This window comes from Delphinus delphis, chromosome 21 (assembly GCF_949987515.2).
Source record: "Delphinus delphis chromosome 21, mDelDel1.2, whole genome shotgun sequence".
NCBI lineage: Eukaryota > Metazoa > Chordata > Mammalia > Artiodactyla > Delphinidae > Delphinus > Delphinus delphis.
The window spans coordinates 12,035,110-12,053,217 of record NC_082703.1 but is presented as its reverse complement, the minus strand read 5'-3'; the positions used below and the strand labels follow the sequence as shown (position 1 = coordinate 12,053,217).

At 41.8% G+C, this 18,108-nt stretch overlaps 1 protein-coding gene across 1 annotated transcript in view; it reads right to left on the bottom strand.

The window, feature by feature from the left end:
• Nucleotides 1–15,105: 15,105 nt before the first annotated feature.
• Nucleotides 15,106–18,108, bottom strand: part of PPP2CB (protein phosphatase 2 catalytic subunit beta) — a 31,040-nt gene continuing 28,037 nt past the window's right edge. The window contains exon 7 of the mRNA XM_060001205.1: nt 15,106–15,975. Within this exon, the coding sequence (XP_059857188.1) occupies nt 15,903–15,975 (73 nt within the window). The 3' untranslated portion in view covers nt 15,106–15,902. The remainder of the gene's footprint in view (nt 15,976–18,108) is intronic.

The following is an 18,108-nucleotide window of genomic DNA, read 5'->3' as shown; positions in this document are numbered from 1 at the left end:
CCTGTAATGGTGCATCCACGCACTGTAATGCCAAGTCCAAACTCCAAGGCTGGTATAAAGGCTCTTTGTTCTAGCCACGCCCTTTCTCTTTCCCATCTGTCTTAAGGAGTCAGTTTAAGTTGGCTCCTCTGTGTGTTGCCCTTTATTTAATGCTCCTTTATTCCTCTTCTGTAGAATTTATTACATGTATTATAGCTGTGTTTCTGTCTTCCCAAATACGTAATTCCTTAAAAGCAAGGATTATATCCTTTTTTCCCCTTCAGAAATACCTAGTGTCTAGTAATGCTTCATAGAAAATGTTTGAAAATAGTAAGTTGTCTCAACCTTTACCTTTTTTTGTCTCTGGAATATTCCACATTGAAAAAGATGAAAAAAATTCTGATTATAAATTAATTATAAAAGCATTGGGAAACCAAGTTACAGAAACAAAAATAAAATCACCCATAATCTCAATACCCAGAAATAAACATGACTGACATTACAATTCTGCTGGTCCTGCCAGACTTTTCTATGCTCATGTGCCATTGATTAAAAAAAGAACAAAAGACCTCATATTTTTAGACATTTTGGAAAAACCGATTACCAAGTAATTATGCTACTTAGGAAATGTGATAGCAGGCTCCGAGGTGGTCCCCGCTGATCCCTGACCCGTGGCTGCCACATCTTAGTGTGCTCTTCTCCCTCATTGTACCAGGGTTGGTCTGTGCAGCCAATTAAAGTGAACAGAAATGGTGTGTGTCACTCTGAGATTAGGTTATACAAGACTGTGGCTTCTGTCTCGGTGTCTGTCTGTCCGGTCACTCACATGGGGGAAGAAGTCATGTTGCGGGCAGCCTCCTGGAGAGAGGCCTGTGTGGCATGGAACTGAAGCTTGCCAACAGCACCGGGGCTTGTGCAGTTATGTGGGAAGTGGAAAATGGAGCTAACGAATTAAGAGATCTAGCTAAATATATTCCCAACCAGATTATTGAAAATACCAGTGGTTTCTTCTTGCTGCTTATAGTAAAACGTGTGAGCAAAGAGAGAAGTTAAAGAAGGGACTTAAAGAGGAACCAGGCTCACTGGTTTGCAAGATGCCAAATAACGCAAAATTAAATGCCTTCAGAGTGAAGATTAAATCTAGAGCACAGTCTAAAGATTAAGCCAAGGGTGTAAATGTAAAATCCCTTGTTAAGATCTGAGACACATCAAAGGTGATGCCTCAGAGTAAGACTCACAGATGATTCAAAGTTTAAAAAAATGTATCAGCGGTAACCTGGCCAGCTTGGACTGAAAGAGAGAAGTGAAAATGAAGAGAGGCCTTTGGACCCCGCAAATTCTACTGCTGGGAAGCAAGCTGAGAAAACGGCTTGGCTCGGTTGTAAACCTGTCCAGTAAAAGATTGACTCGGAAGGTGAGTCCAAGGCCTCCGAAGGCCAAGTCAAGAGCCGTTGGAAAGTCATTTCCTGGCAGGAGGACTGAGTTCTAGTCAAGGAATTTCTAACACTTTGCCCAGCTGGATTTCAGAACTGCTCACCAACCAGTAACTTCTGTGTGCCGTTCCTCTTCTGTCTATCTGAGCAGGAATCATGCTGTCTGATCGGCATTTATACTGGGCAAGGGGAGGGGGAATAACGTGTCTATTCACAGGCCTGCAGATCTGGAGGAGCTGCTTGAGAGCTGGGCTTACGAGCTGCATACACTCCCGTAGTTCCATCTTCACCTGGACCTGATTTAGGTAAGATTCTGGACTTGGAGCTGATGCCGTAGTGGGTTGAGACTTTTGTGTCCCTTGGGAGGGGGTGGGCTGTGGAGCCAGCTTCCCAGATGGCCCCAGTGATCCCTGTGTCCTGGTGTTTACGCTGTTCTTCCTGCTGTTCCCTCCGGCGATGTACCAGGGTTGATCACAGGAGCAACAGAATTAATCGGAAATAATGATATGTCCTTTCTTAGGTGAGATTACAAAGGACAGCTGCTTCTCTCTTGGTTGTCTCTGTCTCTGTCTCATCAGTTACTCTGACGGAATCGTGCTGTTCGCAGCCCGATGGAGAGGACCCCTTGTCAAGCAATGGAAGCCTCCTGCCAACAGCTCTGCAAGTGAGCTTGGAGAGAATCCTCCAGCCCCAATCATACCCAGAGACTGCAGGCCTGGCTGACACCTTGACTGCAGCCGAATGAGAGACCTAAGCTGCTCCTGGATTCCGGACCCTCAGAAACGGTGGGAGAGGTGATACACATTGTGTAAAGCTATAGTGTTTTGGGGAAATGTGTCATGTGGCAATAAATAACTAGTATAAGAAATATTCAGGGCGTTTTCCCCAACAATATAAAGACGTCCTTAGGAATGACTTTTACTTTTCTGGATAGATTCTTTGGTTCCTCTAGGTGTTGATATCTCTTCATCAGGGTTCCTTTCAAAGACTTCTTTGAAATAGACTCAAATGCAAATAGAAATGCAAAAGAAAAAAAATCCAAACATTTCCATATTTACCTGTTCTGATCACAGGCTCTATTTTCAGTTGTCCATCCACATCCACCAAGGGTATTGACTACAGAAAAGAATTATTGCCATTTTAAAAAGATCTGTGTTGGGCTTCCCTGGTGGCGCAGTGGTTGAGAGTCCGCCTGCCAATTCAGGGCACACGGGTTCGTGCCCTGGTCTGGGAGGGTCCCACGTGCCGCGGAGCGGCTGGGTCCGTGGGCCATGGCCGCTGAGTCTGCGCGTCCAGAGCCTGTGCTCCGCAGCGGGAGAGGCCACAGCAGTGAGAGGCCCGCGTACCGCAAAAAAAAAAAAAAAAAAAATCTGTGTTATCTTTTAAAAAGCTAAAATTTCAGTCATTAACAAATAGGTCCTAAAATTTGTGGAATAAAGGTTCCTCCAGCCCCCCACTCCCCAATTTCTAACACAAAAACATTAGGGCCATTTCTTTGCCTGGCAATACGTTTTTCTTTAACACAAAGAAAAAACACTATCCGTCATGTGTACAGGTAAAGGGCTAAAAATAGATGGTTAATTGTTTCCCTGATGACAAAAGCTAATTCTTGCTCTGAATTTAGGGAAATTACAGATGCCTTAAATCTTTAGATTCTTGGTTAATAATACTATTCTTTTATACTGTAGTCCTCGTGCAATGAGTTGGAAAAATTAGAAACATGATTAAGGAATTATTTTTTCTAGGTGGGATGATGGTATTGTGGTTGGGTGAGAGAGAGGACAGTATGTGGGGATATAGATGAATAAATATTAAAGCTAAGTAAAAGGTACATTGAGGTACCTTATACTCTTATTTCTACTTTTGTATAGTTTTCCACGATAAGATGTTTAAAGATATCAATAGCTTAAGATAAAAAAGGGGACAGACTTGTAATTCGTCAAGTGATATATGAGTAAAATAGCTTTAGATTTTTTAAAAGAATAGCCCCAGGGAAAAGTAACTTGAATCCTATTTCAGCTTAGCCTGTTTATTATTGTTTTTAATAATATCCTTCAGTGAAGGAGTAATACTGAAAAATTTAGAAGACCTACATCTTAAGTATACTAAAGAATATTCCGAGTGTCGACTGAAAAAAAAAAAAGCACGTTTGAGAGTTGTGAGTTAAGTTTTATTTGGGGCAAAATGAGAACTATCGCCCAGGAGGGAGAGACAGCATTTCAGGGAGCTCTGAGAAACTGTAATGGCAGAGAGGCGGGGGGAGGTCGGTGTTCTCCGTGACTTTAGTGACGGGGTGCGTGCAGTGAAGCACGTGTTTTGGCAGAAGATTGTCACGAGGAGCAGACATCACCATCAGGGATTTCAGTGCTTTTCTAGATACGAGGAGATGCAAGAATTGGGCTCATTAAAATCATCTCCTGAAAATATCTAACTCTCTGAAGACCTGTTCTGCCAGTTTTTCCCAGAACGCAGAGGGCCTCATTCCTGCTCTCCACCCTGAACTCCTTTCAGGTGGTGTTGAAAGTCAGCCGCTGCAGCAGCTCATGGTTTAATCCTTGTAGAGGTAGATGACAAGTGCCTATTTGTAGTTGGCACGGGTATTTAAAAATAGTGTGCGGTCAGCATGGTGAGGAGTGCATTCTATAACCTGTTTATCTCTAGCGCACAAGCTACATATCCTTATTTAGAGAATTTCCCCTACTTTTATTACTCTTCCTCTCTGTTCCTGCCTCACGTCGTACTTTCTCCCTCACTGTCATGGACCGATGTGGGAGATCAATTGAGTAATTGGGTTTAATGATACAATGGATGCCTGTTATTGAAACAACCTATAAATGTCCTTTCAGGCTATTCTACTATTGACAGTGACACTAAGGCGTATTTTGTTGTGGGGAAAAAAGAAAATAAAAAGCATAAAGCCATCTTTTTTTGAAGGAAATTTTTAAAGAAATGTGACATTCCTCTTTAAAGGGGCGGGGAGTGGGGTGTAGGGGAAGAGACTAGCCTTAATGAGTTCATTGTTCCGCTAGCTGAAATTGAGATCCTGAAAACAGCAAGTTCTAAACCATACAGCAGTTCTGGACTTCCACTTAGGATCTGAAGTAATCCACTTAGAAAGCTGCAAAAAATGTTTCTACAAGAAACGGCTGGATGACAGACAAAAGCGTAACATTTTTGAGCCCTCAGGTGACTGAGGCTGCGAGGTAGACACAGAAACTGAATTCCGAAGAGGGAAAATCCACTGAGAGGAGAGACGGGGCACACAGACTCTCTTCTGTCTCACATCAGTGGGAGAAAAGGTAGCTGCTGTATAAGCAGGTAAGAAAAATTTAGCTAAGATTTTAACATTTGTAAAAGCTAAGCGTGGGCTATTGCATCACTTTGGAACAGGACTGGCTACTTAATTTGTGGGTCTTAGCGCGAAATGAAAATACGAGAACGCTTGCTCAAAAATGAAGACTTCAGGATGGTGACAGCAGAGCGTGAAACCAGACGCAAGGACCTTCTAAGCGTGGGCTGTTTGTGAGTGCACAGGTCATGTGCCTTGAAGCCAGTGCTCAGACGCAAAGGCGGTTCCCACTCACCTGAAAGCTGTTCGCCCTCCCTCCGCCTTCACCAGGTGTCTGCCAGAAGGAGAGAGAGCACTGCCGACCTCCGTGCAAACGAGGAGGTGATTGGTGCCTGTGCAGGAACAAGCTCAAAGCCCCACTAGCTTCCCGGGATCCTTCTCCCCCGCAGAGCCGAAGTCTTAAGGTGCTGGGGGTGGTACACCAGGTACTGTGGCCACAGGACACTGGCAAAGATTTACTGTTTCTAGAGAAACAGTAAAAGCAAAACCCACCTTCCTCTTCCAGGACGCAGGCGAAGACTTGTTGCTGCTGGGGGAAGGGTAGAAGCAGAAAGTCTCTGCTGCTGGGGGAGGGGCAGATACAGATACCAGATGATGGCTGTCCTGCTACGGGTGGCGCAAAGAACAAGCACCCCAGACCCACCACAGTTATCAGCCCGAGTTTGGACGCCACAGGTAGGAGGAACAGGAATGCCAAGAAAACCTCACCCCTGAAGCCAAAGTACAAAGGGCCTGCCTGAGATTTGAGGCCGAATTGGAACAAACGGCGTGTCACCTGCTCCTACCACGAGTTTAGCACCCAGCCACAAGCAACAGCTGTCTACAACCGGGAGCGGGGTCAGAGCATGGAGGAGGACCCTCTCTCTGATACAGGTATGTGGGGACCATGGAAAGCTGAGGGGGACACAGGAAGCCTAACACCCAGCCCCTGCCCTGAGCACAAGGTAACAGCAGCCAGCCCGCCGTTAGTGGAATCTGAGGCCTCCATACGCCTGAGGCTCTGAGACTGTGAGTGACACTGAATTCTATACCTAGTGAAAATATCTTTCAAAAATTGAATCATGAGGGAATGCCCTGGCAGTCCAGTGGTTAGAACTCGGTGCTCTCACTGCCGTGGGCCCGGGTTCAATCCCTGGATGTGGAACTAAGAGCCCACAAGCCATGTGGCATGGCCAAAAAAAAAAAAATCATTTTGGCAGAAAAAGAAAAGAAAGAAAAATCAGATTTCAGTTGCCAGGTGCAGCATTGGACATCCAAAAAGGCTGTCAGGCAGGAGAAATATTTTTTAAGACATACAAAAGCTGAAGGAATTCATCACCAGCAGACTTGCACTACAAGTAAATCTTTAAGGCAGAAGAATAATTATACCAGAGTGAAATATGAATCTAAACAAAGGCGTGAGGAGCCCTGGAAATAGTCTATATTTAAATGACTAAATACATAAAATTCTTAAAGATTTTTATTATTTATATCCCTTTAAATAATAATCTACTGTTTAAACAAAAGCAGTAACGTTCTATGTGATTTTTATTTCTCATTAAAAAAAATTTTTTTGGTCTCTCTTCCCCCCATTCCCCCCCCAGCACCACACAGCATTGCACCACATGTGGGGTCTTAGTTCCCCGACCAGGGATCAAACCTGTGCCCCCTGCATTGGAAGCGTGGAGTCTTAACCACTGGACCGCCAGGGAAGTCCCTGTGATTTTTAATATGTGCAAAAGCAACATGTATGACAATAGCACAAAGTTTGGGCAGGGATAAACAGAAATATTATAAGGTTCTTATACGGTATGTGGCATGATATATTATTGAAGATAGACTGTGTTAAGTTAAAGGTATACCACAAATCCTAAAGCTACCACTTAGAGTGACAAAACAGTAAGCTAATAAGCCACTAAAAAGATAAATGGAATACAAAATATTTAATTAATCCAGAAGAATTAAGAAAAAAAATGTATGGGACAAATAGAAAACAAAGAGCAAGATGATAGACTTAACTGTATTGATAATCACATTAATTGTAAATAGTCTAAATACCCCCAGTTAAAGACAGAGTGTTAAATTGGATTTATTTTTTAAAATATTTATTTATTTATTTATTTTGGCTGCCCCGGGTCTTAGTTGCGGCATGCGGGATCTTTAGTTGAGGCATGCGAACTCATAGTTGCGGCATGCATGTGGAATCTAGTTCCCTGACCAGGGATTGAACCCAGGCCCCCTGCATTGGGAGCGTGGAGTCTTACCCACTGGACCACGAGGGAAGTCCCTAAATTGGATTTAAAGAATAGCACCCAACTGTATGTAGCCCTAAAAAAACAGTGGTAATGGATAAACACCTCCCCAAAAAAACCTACAGCTAATATGAAATATTGGTTGTCTTAGCTAATACAATGATGAAACTTGTAAGAAAAGTCACAAAGATTAGGAAGGAAGTAAAGAGTTTTGTATTCACAGACAACATGATTTTGTAATTTAAAAAAATCCAAAGTAATTTCTAAGTATAAGAATTAAGTGTCTTGGGCTTCCCTGGTGGCGCAGTGGTTGGGAGTCCGCCTGCCGATGCAGGGGACACGGGTTCGTGCCCCGGTCCGGGAGGATCCCACAGGCCGTGGAGCGGCTGGGCCCGTGAGCCATGGCCGCTGAGCCTGCACGTCTGGAGCCTGTGCTCCGCAACAGGAGAGGCCACAACAGTGAGAGCCCTGCGTACCGCAAAAAAAAAAAAAGTGTCTTTAATATGGCTACTGGATACAAGGACGATACTTTAAAAATCACTTTTATTTTTATTTATTATCAGTAAACAATTAGAAATTAAAATAGAATGGTATCATGTTTTACAACAGCATTTTAAAATCAAATAGGAGAGATAGGCAGAGAAACATTTCTGATACAGTGAATCCCGGAAACAGCAAAGAACATGTTAATCTCAGGAAGGGGTGGAGGGACTGGGGAGGGATCCCAGAGGAGATGTTCTTGAAGCTGGGTCTCAAAGGCCCCCTGCGAGGAGAAAGAGTGGAGCTTGGGAGAGGAGCTGTGGGCTACGTGCCCTGAGTCTGGGGTGAGACTGGACAAGTACACAGGACCGAGCTAGATAGAGTTTGGGCACAAAGATTTTGAGAACTTTTCCATGTTTCTGTTGACTTGGTCTAGGGACCACCTGCTCTGCCAACCCCCCCTGCCTCGTTCCTCCCAGGTGCTCCCCACCTGGAGTCAAGGTACCAGGTGTCTAAGCCAGAAACGTGGGAGTCACTCTTGACCCCTCCCTTGTCCTCTCCTCCATCCATTTAATTATCAGGGCCTGCCCTATCTTCCTCCTAAACCCTCCCCAGGTTCACCGTCTGCTCTCCATCCCCGTGGCCATTCCCCTCCTCCAGACAACCCTCTTCACTCCTGAATCCAGTGGCTGGCAGCGACTGGGTCTCACCACCTCCAAACTTTCACATTAGAGAAATCCTTCTAAAGCACATCTGACCACATTCCCCCTCTGATTGAAAACCCTTTTCATCCATCCATTTCACAAATACTGAGCAAGAGTTTGTTACATGTCAAATACTGTGGACACAGCGAAGAGTAAAACATAGAATTTAAAGCCGATTGGGGTGGCAGACATCAATCCAGTGATCCTCCACCACCAAAACAATATATAATTACAAACTGGGATGTGTGTCATAGGAGGGCCTGACCTCGTGAGGGAGGTCCTAGAATGCTCCCCAAGGTATCCATCTGAAGTTTGAATAGCAGTCATCCAGATCAAAGAGTCAAGAATGGGGAAAGAGCTGATGCAAAAGCCTTAGATAGGTGCTTCTCTAAGCCTCAGTTTCCTCATCTGTATAATGGGGATATTTAGAGTTGTGAGGATTAACTGAGTTACTATGTATAAAGTCCTTAGAACAGGTCCTAGGATGTAATAAATTTTCAGTAAGTTAACTATAATAATAATAATAATAATTTTTTTTAAAGTAGAGCTGTTGGAAGCCTATCAACAAAGGAGTTAAATGAGAAAGTAGCATTTTTTAAAGGCATTCTGGCTTCAGGGAACATGGATTGGAACAAGGAAAGAACAGATTTGGGGGATTTAATGAGGATTCTTTTGCAGGGGTCCATTGAGAGCCATGGGACATTTAAACTTAAGGAGGCAGAGGGGACTTGGAGAGATTTTGTGATTTAGGCAGAAGAAACTAGTAACCTTGATGTTTGATTGGCGGTGGGATGCCATAGGAGGTGGCAAAGGGCCTCCCAAAATTGTGGCCCTGGCAGCAGGGGGTGGTGGTGATGTTCTTCACGCAGGTCAGGGGAGCCTGGAGGAGGACCAGGTCGGGGAGGTGCTGAGCCCAGTTCTGGACATGTTCAGATTCAGGTACCATGGGGCATCCAGGATGAGGGGCTGCAGAAGCAGCTAACTAGGTCTGGAGTTCAGAGGAGAAATTGTGACTGGAGACGTAAGATTGAAATTGTTGGCAAATACATGAAAACTGGACCACGATCAACCCTTCTGGAAAAGGTGGGAGGAAGGCAATAGCTACATGACTTTTAAGGTTTCTCCTGGTTCCAACATGTGTAGGATTCCAAGTGTTGAGGTTGGTAGGACCCCAGAGACAAAAAACCCGCAAAAATAAATAAATTAATTAATTAAATGAAATACGGTTAGATGGCAAGATTTTTTGTTTTTGTTTTTTTGCAGTACACGGGCCTCTCACTGTTGTGGCTCTCCCGTTGCGGAGCACAGGCTCCAGACATGCAGGCTCAGCGGCCATGGCTCACGGGCCCAGCCGCTCCGTGGCATGTGGGATCTTCCCAGACCGGGGCACGAACCCGTGTCCCCTGCATTGGCAGGCGGACTCTCAACCACTGCGCCACCAGGGAAGCCCTAGATGGCAAGATTTATACACCAAATATAATACCCCAAATAGTATAATACGATGTTGAGAGAAATTAAGGAAGACTTAAAGGAGGTATATGCAATCTCCATGGAGTGGAAGACTCCATGTGAAAACATCTCTTCTCCCCAAAGTGATAGGTACTACAGTCCCGGTCGAAAGCCCAGCAGGTTTTTGTTTTTTTTCTTCTCCTATGCGTGTGACTATAACAAGCTGATTCTAAAAAGAAAAAAAATTTATTGTAAAATATACAGAATTTACCATTTTAACCATTTTAAAGTATATAATTCAGTGGCGTTAAGCACATTCACAATGGTGTGCAGCCATCACCACCAACAATTTCCAGAACTTTTTCGTCATCGCAAACATACTACACATTAAATAGTAACTCCCCTTCCCTCCTTCCCCAGCCCCTGGTAATCTCTATTCTACCTTCTGTGTCTGTGAATTGGCCTATTCTAGGCACCTCATATAAGTGGAATTAAACAGTATTTGTCTTTTTGTGCCTGGTTTGTTGCACTTAGCATGTCTTTGAGGGTCATCCATGTTGTAGCATATATCAGAATCTATCCTTTTCATGGTTGAATAATATTCCATTGTACGTATATACCATATTTTCTTTACTTGCCAGTTGATGGACATCTGGGTTTTTTCCACCTTTCGGCTATTGTGAATAACACTAGTATGACCATTGGTACCTAGTGTAGTCTTTGTAAGATTTAAATGAGTGATTCAATTTCTTTAATAGTAACAGTAGTTAGACTCCATTTTTTTTCCTTTTCCATTATCGTTTATTACAGGATGTTGAATATACAATAGGACGTGTTGTTTATCCATTCTATATATAATAGTTTGCATCTGCTAGTCCCAAACTCGCAATCCATCCCTCCCCTCCCCTCCTCCCCCTTGGCAACCACAGGTCTGTTCTCTATGTAGTGTTTTTTTAAAAGTAGTGTTTAGGGCTTCCCTGGTGGCGCAGTGGTTGGGAGTTCGCCTGCCGATGCAGGGGACGCGGGTTCATGCCCCGGTCCAGGAAGATCCCACATGCCGCAGAGCGACTTGGCCCGTGAGCCATGGCCGCTGAGCCTGCGCGTCCGGAGACTGCGCGTCCGGAGCCTGTGCTCCGCAACGGGAGAGGCCACAACAGTGAGAGGCCCGCGTACCGCAAAAAAAAAAAAAAAAAGTAGTGTTTAGGTTTCTATCTCTTTTTTTAAATTTTATTTATTTATTTATTTATTTATTTGGCTGTGTTGGGTCTCCGTTTCTGTGCGAGGGCCTTCTCCAGTTGCGGCGAGCAGGGGCCACTCCTCATCGTGGTGCGCGGGCCTCTCTCACTGTTGCGGCCTCTCCCGTTGTGGAGCACAGGCTCCAGATGCGCAGGCTCAGTAGTTGTGGCTCACAGGCTTAGTTGCTCCGTGGCATGTGGGACCTTCCAAGACCAGGGCTCGAACCCGTGTCCCCTGCATTGGCAGGCAGATTCTTAACCACTGTGCCACCAGGGAAGCCCTCCATTTATTTATTTTTAAAATTTTTTTAAGTGTATTATTTATTTATTTATTTTTGGTTGCGTTGGGTCTTCATTGCTGCGTGCAGGCCTTCTCCAGTTGCGGCGAGCAGGGGCTACTCTTCGTTGTGGTGTGCGGGCTTCTCACTGCGGTGGCCTCTCTTGTTGCGGAGCACGGGCTCCAGGCACGTGGGCTTCAGTAGTTGTGGCACGTGGGCTCAGTAGTTGTGGCTCGCGGGCTCCAGAGCGCAGGCCCAGCAGCCGTGGCACACGGGCTCAGCTGCTCCACGGCATGTGGGATCCTCCCAGGCAGGGCTCGAACCCGTGTCCCCTGCATTGGCAGGCGGGTTCTCAACCACTGCACCACCAGGGAAGCCCCCCTCCATTTATTCTTGAGTCAGTTTGATAAGGTCAAAATACCCTAGTAATTTGCTCAGTACTTCTTTTTTGCTCAGTTTTCAAATTTATTGGCAAATATTATTCATAGTACCCTCTAGACTTTTTAATCACTTCTCTTTTATTCTGCAAATTCGTGCTTTTGTTTGTGCCCCTGAATGTTTTCCTTCATTTTATTAATCTTTTCAAGTACCAACTTTGGTTCTGTTGATATTTTCTTTTGAATCTTTTCTTTCGATATTTGCTCTTAACCTTTTAACTTTTATGGAATAGTAAACACTTAGCTCAATTTTCAGCTTTTCCTCTGTTACAATACAAGCATTTAGTTATAAATTTCCCTGTAAAGCCTGGTTTGCTTGCACTGCACAAGTTTTGTTTCTGTAAACAGCTTCATTGAGGTATATTTTACATATGAAATATTCCCATTTCAAGGGTAAAGATTTTTGGTAAATTTACCAAAAGGCGCAATCATGACCATAAACCAGTTTTAGAACATTTTCATCATTCTAACAAGAACCCTCATGCCCATTTACAGTTAATTCCCATTCCCACTGGCCAGGCAACGACATTCATTCATTCATTCATTCAGCTAGCTGCGCCAGGTCTTTAGTTGCCTCATGCAGGATCTTTTAGTTGTGGCATTGGGGATCTAGTTCCTTGACCAGGGATCGACCTGGGCCCCCTACATTGGGAGCGTGGAGTCTAAACCACTGGACCACCAGGGAAGTCCCAGGGGCTAATCTCCTTCTTTCTCCATAAATTTGCCTTTTCTGGGCATCTCATAGAAATGGAATATGTGTAGTTTGTCATGTCTGGCTTCTTTCATTAGCGTGTTTTGAAGTTCATCCATGTTGTATTATGTTTCAGTTCACTACTTTTTATTAATGCTGGTTTACTATTGTATAACATTTTTGTCTATCCACTTGAACAGTTGATGGACATTTAGAATGTTTCCAGCTTTCAGCTATTATAATTAATGTTGCTGTGAACATTTGCATGTATGTCTTTGTAGGAACTTTTTTTTTTTTTTTTGCGGTACGTGGGCCTCTCACCGTTGTGGCCTCTCCCGTTGTGGAGCACAGGCTCTGGATGCGCAGGCTCAGCGGCCATGGCTCACGGGCCCAGCCGCTCCGTGGCATGTGGGATCTTCCCGGACCGGGGCACGAACCCGTGTCCCCTGCATCGGCAGGTGGACTCAACCACTGCGCCACCAGGGAAGCCCTGAACATGTATTTTAACCATATACGTGGGTAGCTATGAATGAGTGGAATTGCTGGGTCATAGTTACTTTACATTTAAGAAGCTGTCAAGTTTCCCAAAGTGGCTGCACCATTTTACATTTATCAATAGCAATGTGGGAGGGCTCCAACTCTTCCACATTCTCACCAATATTTGTTATTTGTTCATAAATAAGAAAGGCTTATTTATTATACCCTTTCTAATGGGTGTGAAGTGATATCTCAATTGTGTTTTTAGTTTACATTTCCCTAATGACTAATGATGTTGATCTTTTCATGTATTTATTAACTATTTGCATATCTTCTTTGCTGAAATGTCTTTTCACATCTTCTGCCCATGTTCTGATTGTCTTATTGAGTGGTAAGAATTCTTTTAAAATCTGGATACAAGTCTTTTATCAGATGTGTGATGCAAATATTTTCTTTCAGTGTATGTCTTTTCATTTAATTCTGTCATTTGAAGCACAAAAGTTTTGAATTCTCTCACGGTCCAGTTTATCAACTTAAAATTTTTGTGTACCATTCTTTTGGTGTTATTTAAGAAATCTCTGCTTAACCCACGTTGTCAAAGAGGTTCTGTATTTTCTTGTTAAAGTTTGATCCATTTTTAGTGAATTTTTTTGTATGATGGGAGGTAAGCATCTAAGTTCATCCTTTTGCATTTGCATATAACAATTTTCCTAACACCATTTGTTGAACAATCCTTCCCTTAATGAATTGCCTAGCTATTTTTGCTGAAAATTATTTGACTATAAATGTAAGGATTTATTTCTGGACTTTCAATTCTGTTCATTGATCTCTATGTCCATCCTTACATTTTGGCTGTGTTGGGTCTTTGTTGCTGCGTGCAAGCTTTCTCTAGTTGTGGTGAGCAGGGGCTACTCTTCGTTGCAATGCGTGGGCTTCTCATTGTGGTGGCTTCTCTTGTTGAGAAGCACAGGCTCTAGGTGTGTGGGCTTCAGCAGTTGTGGCTCGTGGGCTCTAGAGCGCAGGCTCAGCACGTGTAGCACATGGGCTTAGTTACTCCATGGCACGTGGGATCTTCCCGGACCAGGGATCGAACCTGTGTCCCCTCCATTGGCAGGTGGATTCTTAACCACTGTGCCACCAGGGAAGTCCTATACTACACTGTCTTGAAAACTGTACTTTTATGAAACTTAAATTTTGACAGGGAAGTGAACGTGCTCTTTGTTCTTGTTTTTCAAAATTGTTTTGGTTATTCTATTTTATCCACATAATTTTATATGTATTTTCATAACCAGTTTTTCTAAATTCTGTTTTATGGAAGTTTAAATTTCCTTTACTTCCTCTTTGACCCTTATTTTTGAAGTTTCAAAATATATAGGTATTTCTATAAATAATATTTTTGCTATTAACCTCTAAATTAATTGCACCATAGACAATGTCAATTTTTTGAAAGTTTTTGAGACTTGCTTTATGGCCTAATAATTGCCAATTGTTATAAACGTTCCATATAAACTTGACAAGAATGTGTATTCCGTTAGGATACAGAGATGTATATGTTTATTATATCAATCTTATTCAAATGTGTTGTTCAAATCTTCCAGTTTTTGTATTTTACTTTATAATAACAGAGAAGAGAGTTGAAATCTGCCACTGTAATGAAAACTTGTCAAGCTTTCTCTGCATTTGTCAGGCTTTTTGTTTTTAACATATTTGAGGCTATTTTGGTATATGCATTCAGGTTTAGAATTATGAGATAACTATTTGTATTGGTTCTAGGCTCTTAAATTTTGTCTCAGTCTATTTTAATATTTATATAGCTACTCCAGTTTTCCTTTTAGTATCTTTTCTTGGTCTATCCCATCTTCTAATTTCAACCTATCCAAGTCACTTGGCATCTGGTGTGTGTCTTGTAATCAGGTATATAGCTGGATTTTCTAAAAAACCAACTCTTACCCTTTGTCTTCTAACTAGAGAATACAGTTCATTTACGTTGATTATAATTTTGAGATGTTTATACCTATTTTTACCTTCTTGTTTTCTTATATAAAGACAAAAGAGTTTAGTTTTCCTCTGTGTCTTCCATCATCTCCCCCCTGCAGACTCAGCACGTTCCCTTCTGCCATCCGGAATTCACGCTGTACATTTAAACAGCACGACGACTTGTACTAAACTTTATGTGGAGGTTAATTTATTCTCATTTCTACATCAAAAGGTAAAGATAAAATAACATTTTGGTTTTTAAAAGATTCTACCCAGTCGTTTGATATCCTACAGTTTTTAGCATATCATCCATAGTTTAAAATGTGAATAATACAAATTACCTAATGAAATGATGTTTAGTAATAAGAATGTCTTCCGTGGCCTAAGAGTCATCAGGTATTCTTAAAAATTTTTTTCTTCTGAAAATAAGTCCTAAACAAAGAACGCTACATTTAAAGTACCTCAACACAACTGTTTATTACAGGTCAAGAGATCTCATACTAAGTTACAAAAGAGTAAAACTTTCATTTAAAGTGTACCACAGTAAATCAACATGTTTTTGTTTAAAATGGAAAGTTTATTTGCTCAGTACACCAAACAGAATGCAAGCACTGTCATGACAAATATACAGAAATATGCAGATCAACATAAAATAGTAATTTAGTTTAAAGGAAGGGAAATCTCTTTAAATGTTATGACAACGTACTCCCAAGAATCTTTTTTTCAGTTAATTATACATTTCAATAAAATACACGGTAATGAATTAAGTGGAAGCTAGCTTGTGAATTTTTCTTAAAAATAAAAATCCAGCCCTATTAATCCATGCCAGTTAAACACTCTAACTAAAATCTCCAAGTAAGTGCAAACGGAGATGGAGTTAGTTACCTCTTTTGCTTGAACAGCCCCAAGGAAAGCGGTTACTACAAACACAGCAGGCAAACTGTTAAGACCGACCGATCTAGAACATAGCGTTGAACTCATCTCAGTCTCAAGTTGTGCTAAATGCTCATCATTAGTGTGGCACAGTTTGGTCCATGATATGGTTTAATGCCAAGACAGATCCCAATTTGTTACAGAAACACACAGATTACTGTTGCTTTTTTTTCTTTTGTTTCTAAATATATATATTTTAAAAAGCCAGGTATACTTCCACATACAAAGGCAGGTTTTCCCTGGAGGAATTTACAGAAAGTAGTCTGGGGTGCGCCGGGTCACGTGAGGCTCTCCACGACGAGGTGCTGGGTCAAACTGAAGGCTATAAATGGCAAAAAAGAAAGCAAATGGTTAAAGGATTTGACGCTGCAGGCAAACCAATCAATAAAGAACAAGACACCGAGGTAGAAAGAGCAGTCCTCGTCTCCCACCTTTTCTGTGTTCTTTATGACTGGAGTGACCCTGGGTAGGTCACTGCAGGTGTTCTCTTTCATAAAACTATCTCACAGAGCTACGGTGAAGATTTAGGCAGACAGGATGTCTGGTTCATGTCTGGCATAAACGGTTTGTAGTATCACTATCAGTTGAATAGAAGTAAAGAGAGCAGACATGCTTGTTTTAGATTTTAGAGGAAAAGCATTCAGTCTTTCACTATTAAGAATGATGTAATTAGCTGTGGGGTTTCTGTAGATGACATTTACCAGGATGAGAAAGTTCCCTTCTTTGACTGGTTGAGTACAGCTGACCCTTCAACCACACGGGGTTGGGGTCCCAGCCCTCTGCAGTTAAAAATCCGAGTATAACTTAAAGCCAAGCCCTCTGTATACGCGGTTCCTCCCTACTTGTGGTTCCAAAGCCCCTGTAGTGCTGCAGTGTTTATAGAGTACTAAAAAAAAAAATCCACACACAAGTGGACTCACACAGTTCAAACCCATGTTGTTCAAGGGTCAACTATACTTTTATTGTGAAACGGTGCTGGATTTTGACAAATACTTTTTCTGGCCTTAATGAGATCATGTGGTTTTTGTCCTTTATTAATATGGTTTATTACAAGAACTGATTTTCATATTTTGAACCAACTTTGCATTCCTAGGCTAAATCCCACTTGGTCCGTGTATAATTCTTTTTATATACTTATGGATTTGGTTAATATTTTGTTGCAGATTTTTGTGTCTATACACATAAAGAGTATTGGTCTGTAGTTTTCTTAAAATGTCTTTGATTTTGGTATTAAGGTAATACAATCTTTAAAGAATTGGTTGGGAAGTAATCCCTCCTCTTCTTTTTGTAGGTCTTTGTGAAGGACTGGTGTTAATTCCTTTTTAAACATTTGGTCAATTCACCAGTGAAGCCAACTGGGCCTGGGCTTTTCTTTGTAGGGAGTCTTAAAATTATTAATTTAATTTCTTCATTTGTTATAGGTTTATTCAGATTTTCTGAGTCAGTTTTGGTAGTTTTCCTTTTTGTCTTTCTATGAATTTGTCCAGTTTATCCAAGTTACCTAATTTGTTGCCATATAGTTATTGTATTCCCTCACAATTCTTCTTCTTTCAGTAAGGCTTGTGGGGATTTTGGTAATGTGAGTCTTCACTCTTTTTTTTTCTTGGCCAGTCTAGTTAAGGCTTTTCAATTTTGTCAAAAAGAAACAACTTTTGGTTCCGTTGGTTTTCTCTACGGTTTTTGTACTATTTCATTTTATTTCCACTGCTAATTTTATTTCCTTCCATATGCTTGCACTGAGTTTAGTTTGCTCTTCTTTTTCTAGGTCCTTAAGGTGTACAGTTAGGTTATGGAGGCTGGAAATTGGAGATCAGGGTGCCAGCATGGGTGAGTTCTGGTGAGAGCCCTCTTCTGGGTTATATATTGTCAACTTCTAATTCTATCTGACTTTTAATACAGGCATTTACAGCTATAAATTTCCCTGCAAACACTGCTTTCACTGTATCCCACAGGTTTTGGTACACTGTGTTTTCATTTTCACTCATCTCAAAGTATCTTCTCATTTCCCTGGTGATTTCTTCTTTCACCCCCCTGCCCCGCAAAGGTTATTTAGGAGTGTCTTAGTTTGTATATTTGTATATTTATTTGTATATTTGTATACAAATATACAAATAAATTATTTGTATATACAAATTATTTGTATATTTTCCAGTTATTTAGGAGTGTCTTAGTTTGTATATTTGTATACAAATATACAAATAAATTATTTGTATATACAAATTATTTGTATACTTTCCAGTTTTTCTTTTGTTATTGATTTCTGATTTCATCCCACAGTGTCTGGAGAACATACTTTGTATGACTCCAATCTTAAATGTTCTAAGGCGTAGGGTTTATAGCCAAGCACATGGTCAGTGTTGGAGAATGTTCCATGTGCGTTTGAGAAAACTGTGTTCTGCTACTGCCTGGTGGAGTGTTCTGCAGATGTTAGGTAAAGCTGTAGTGTTTTTCAAGT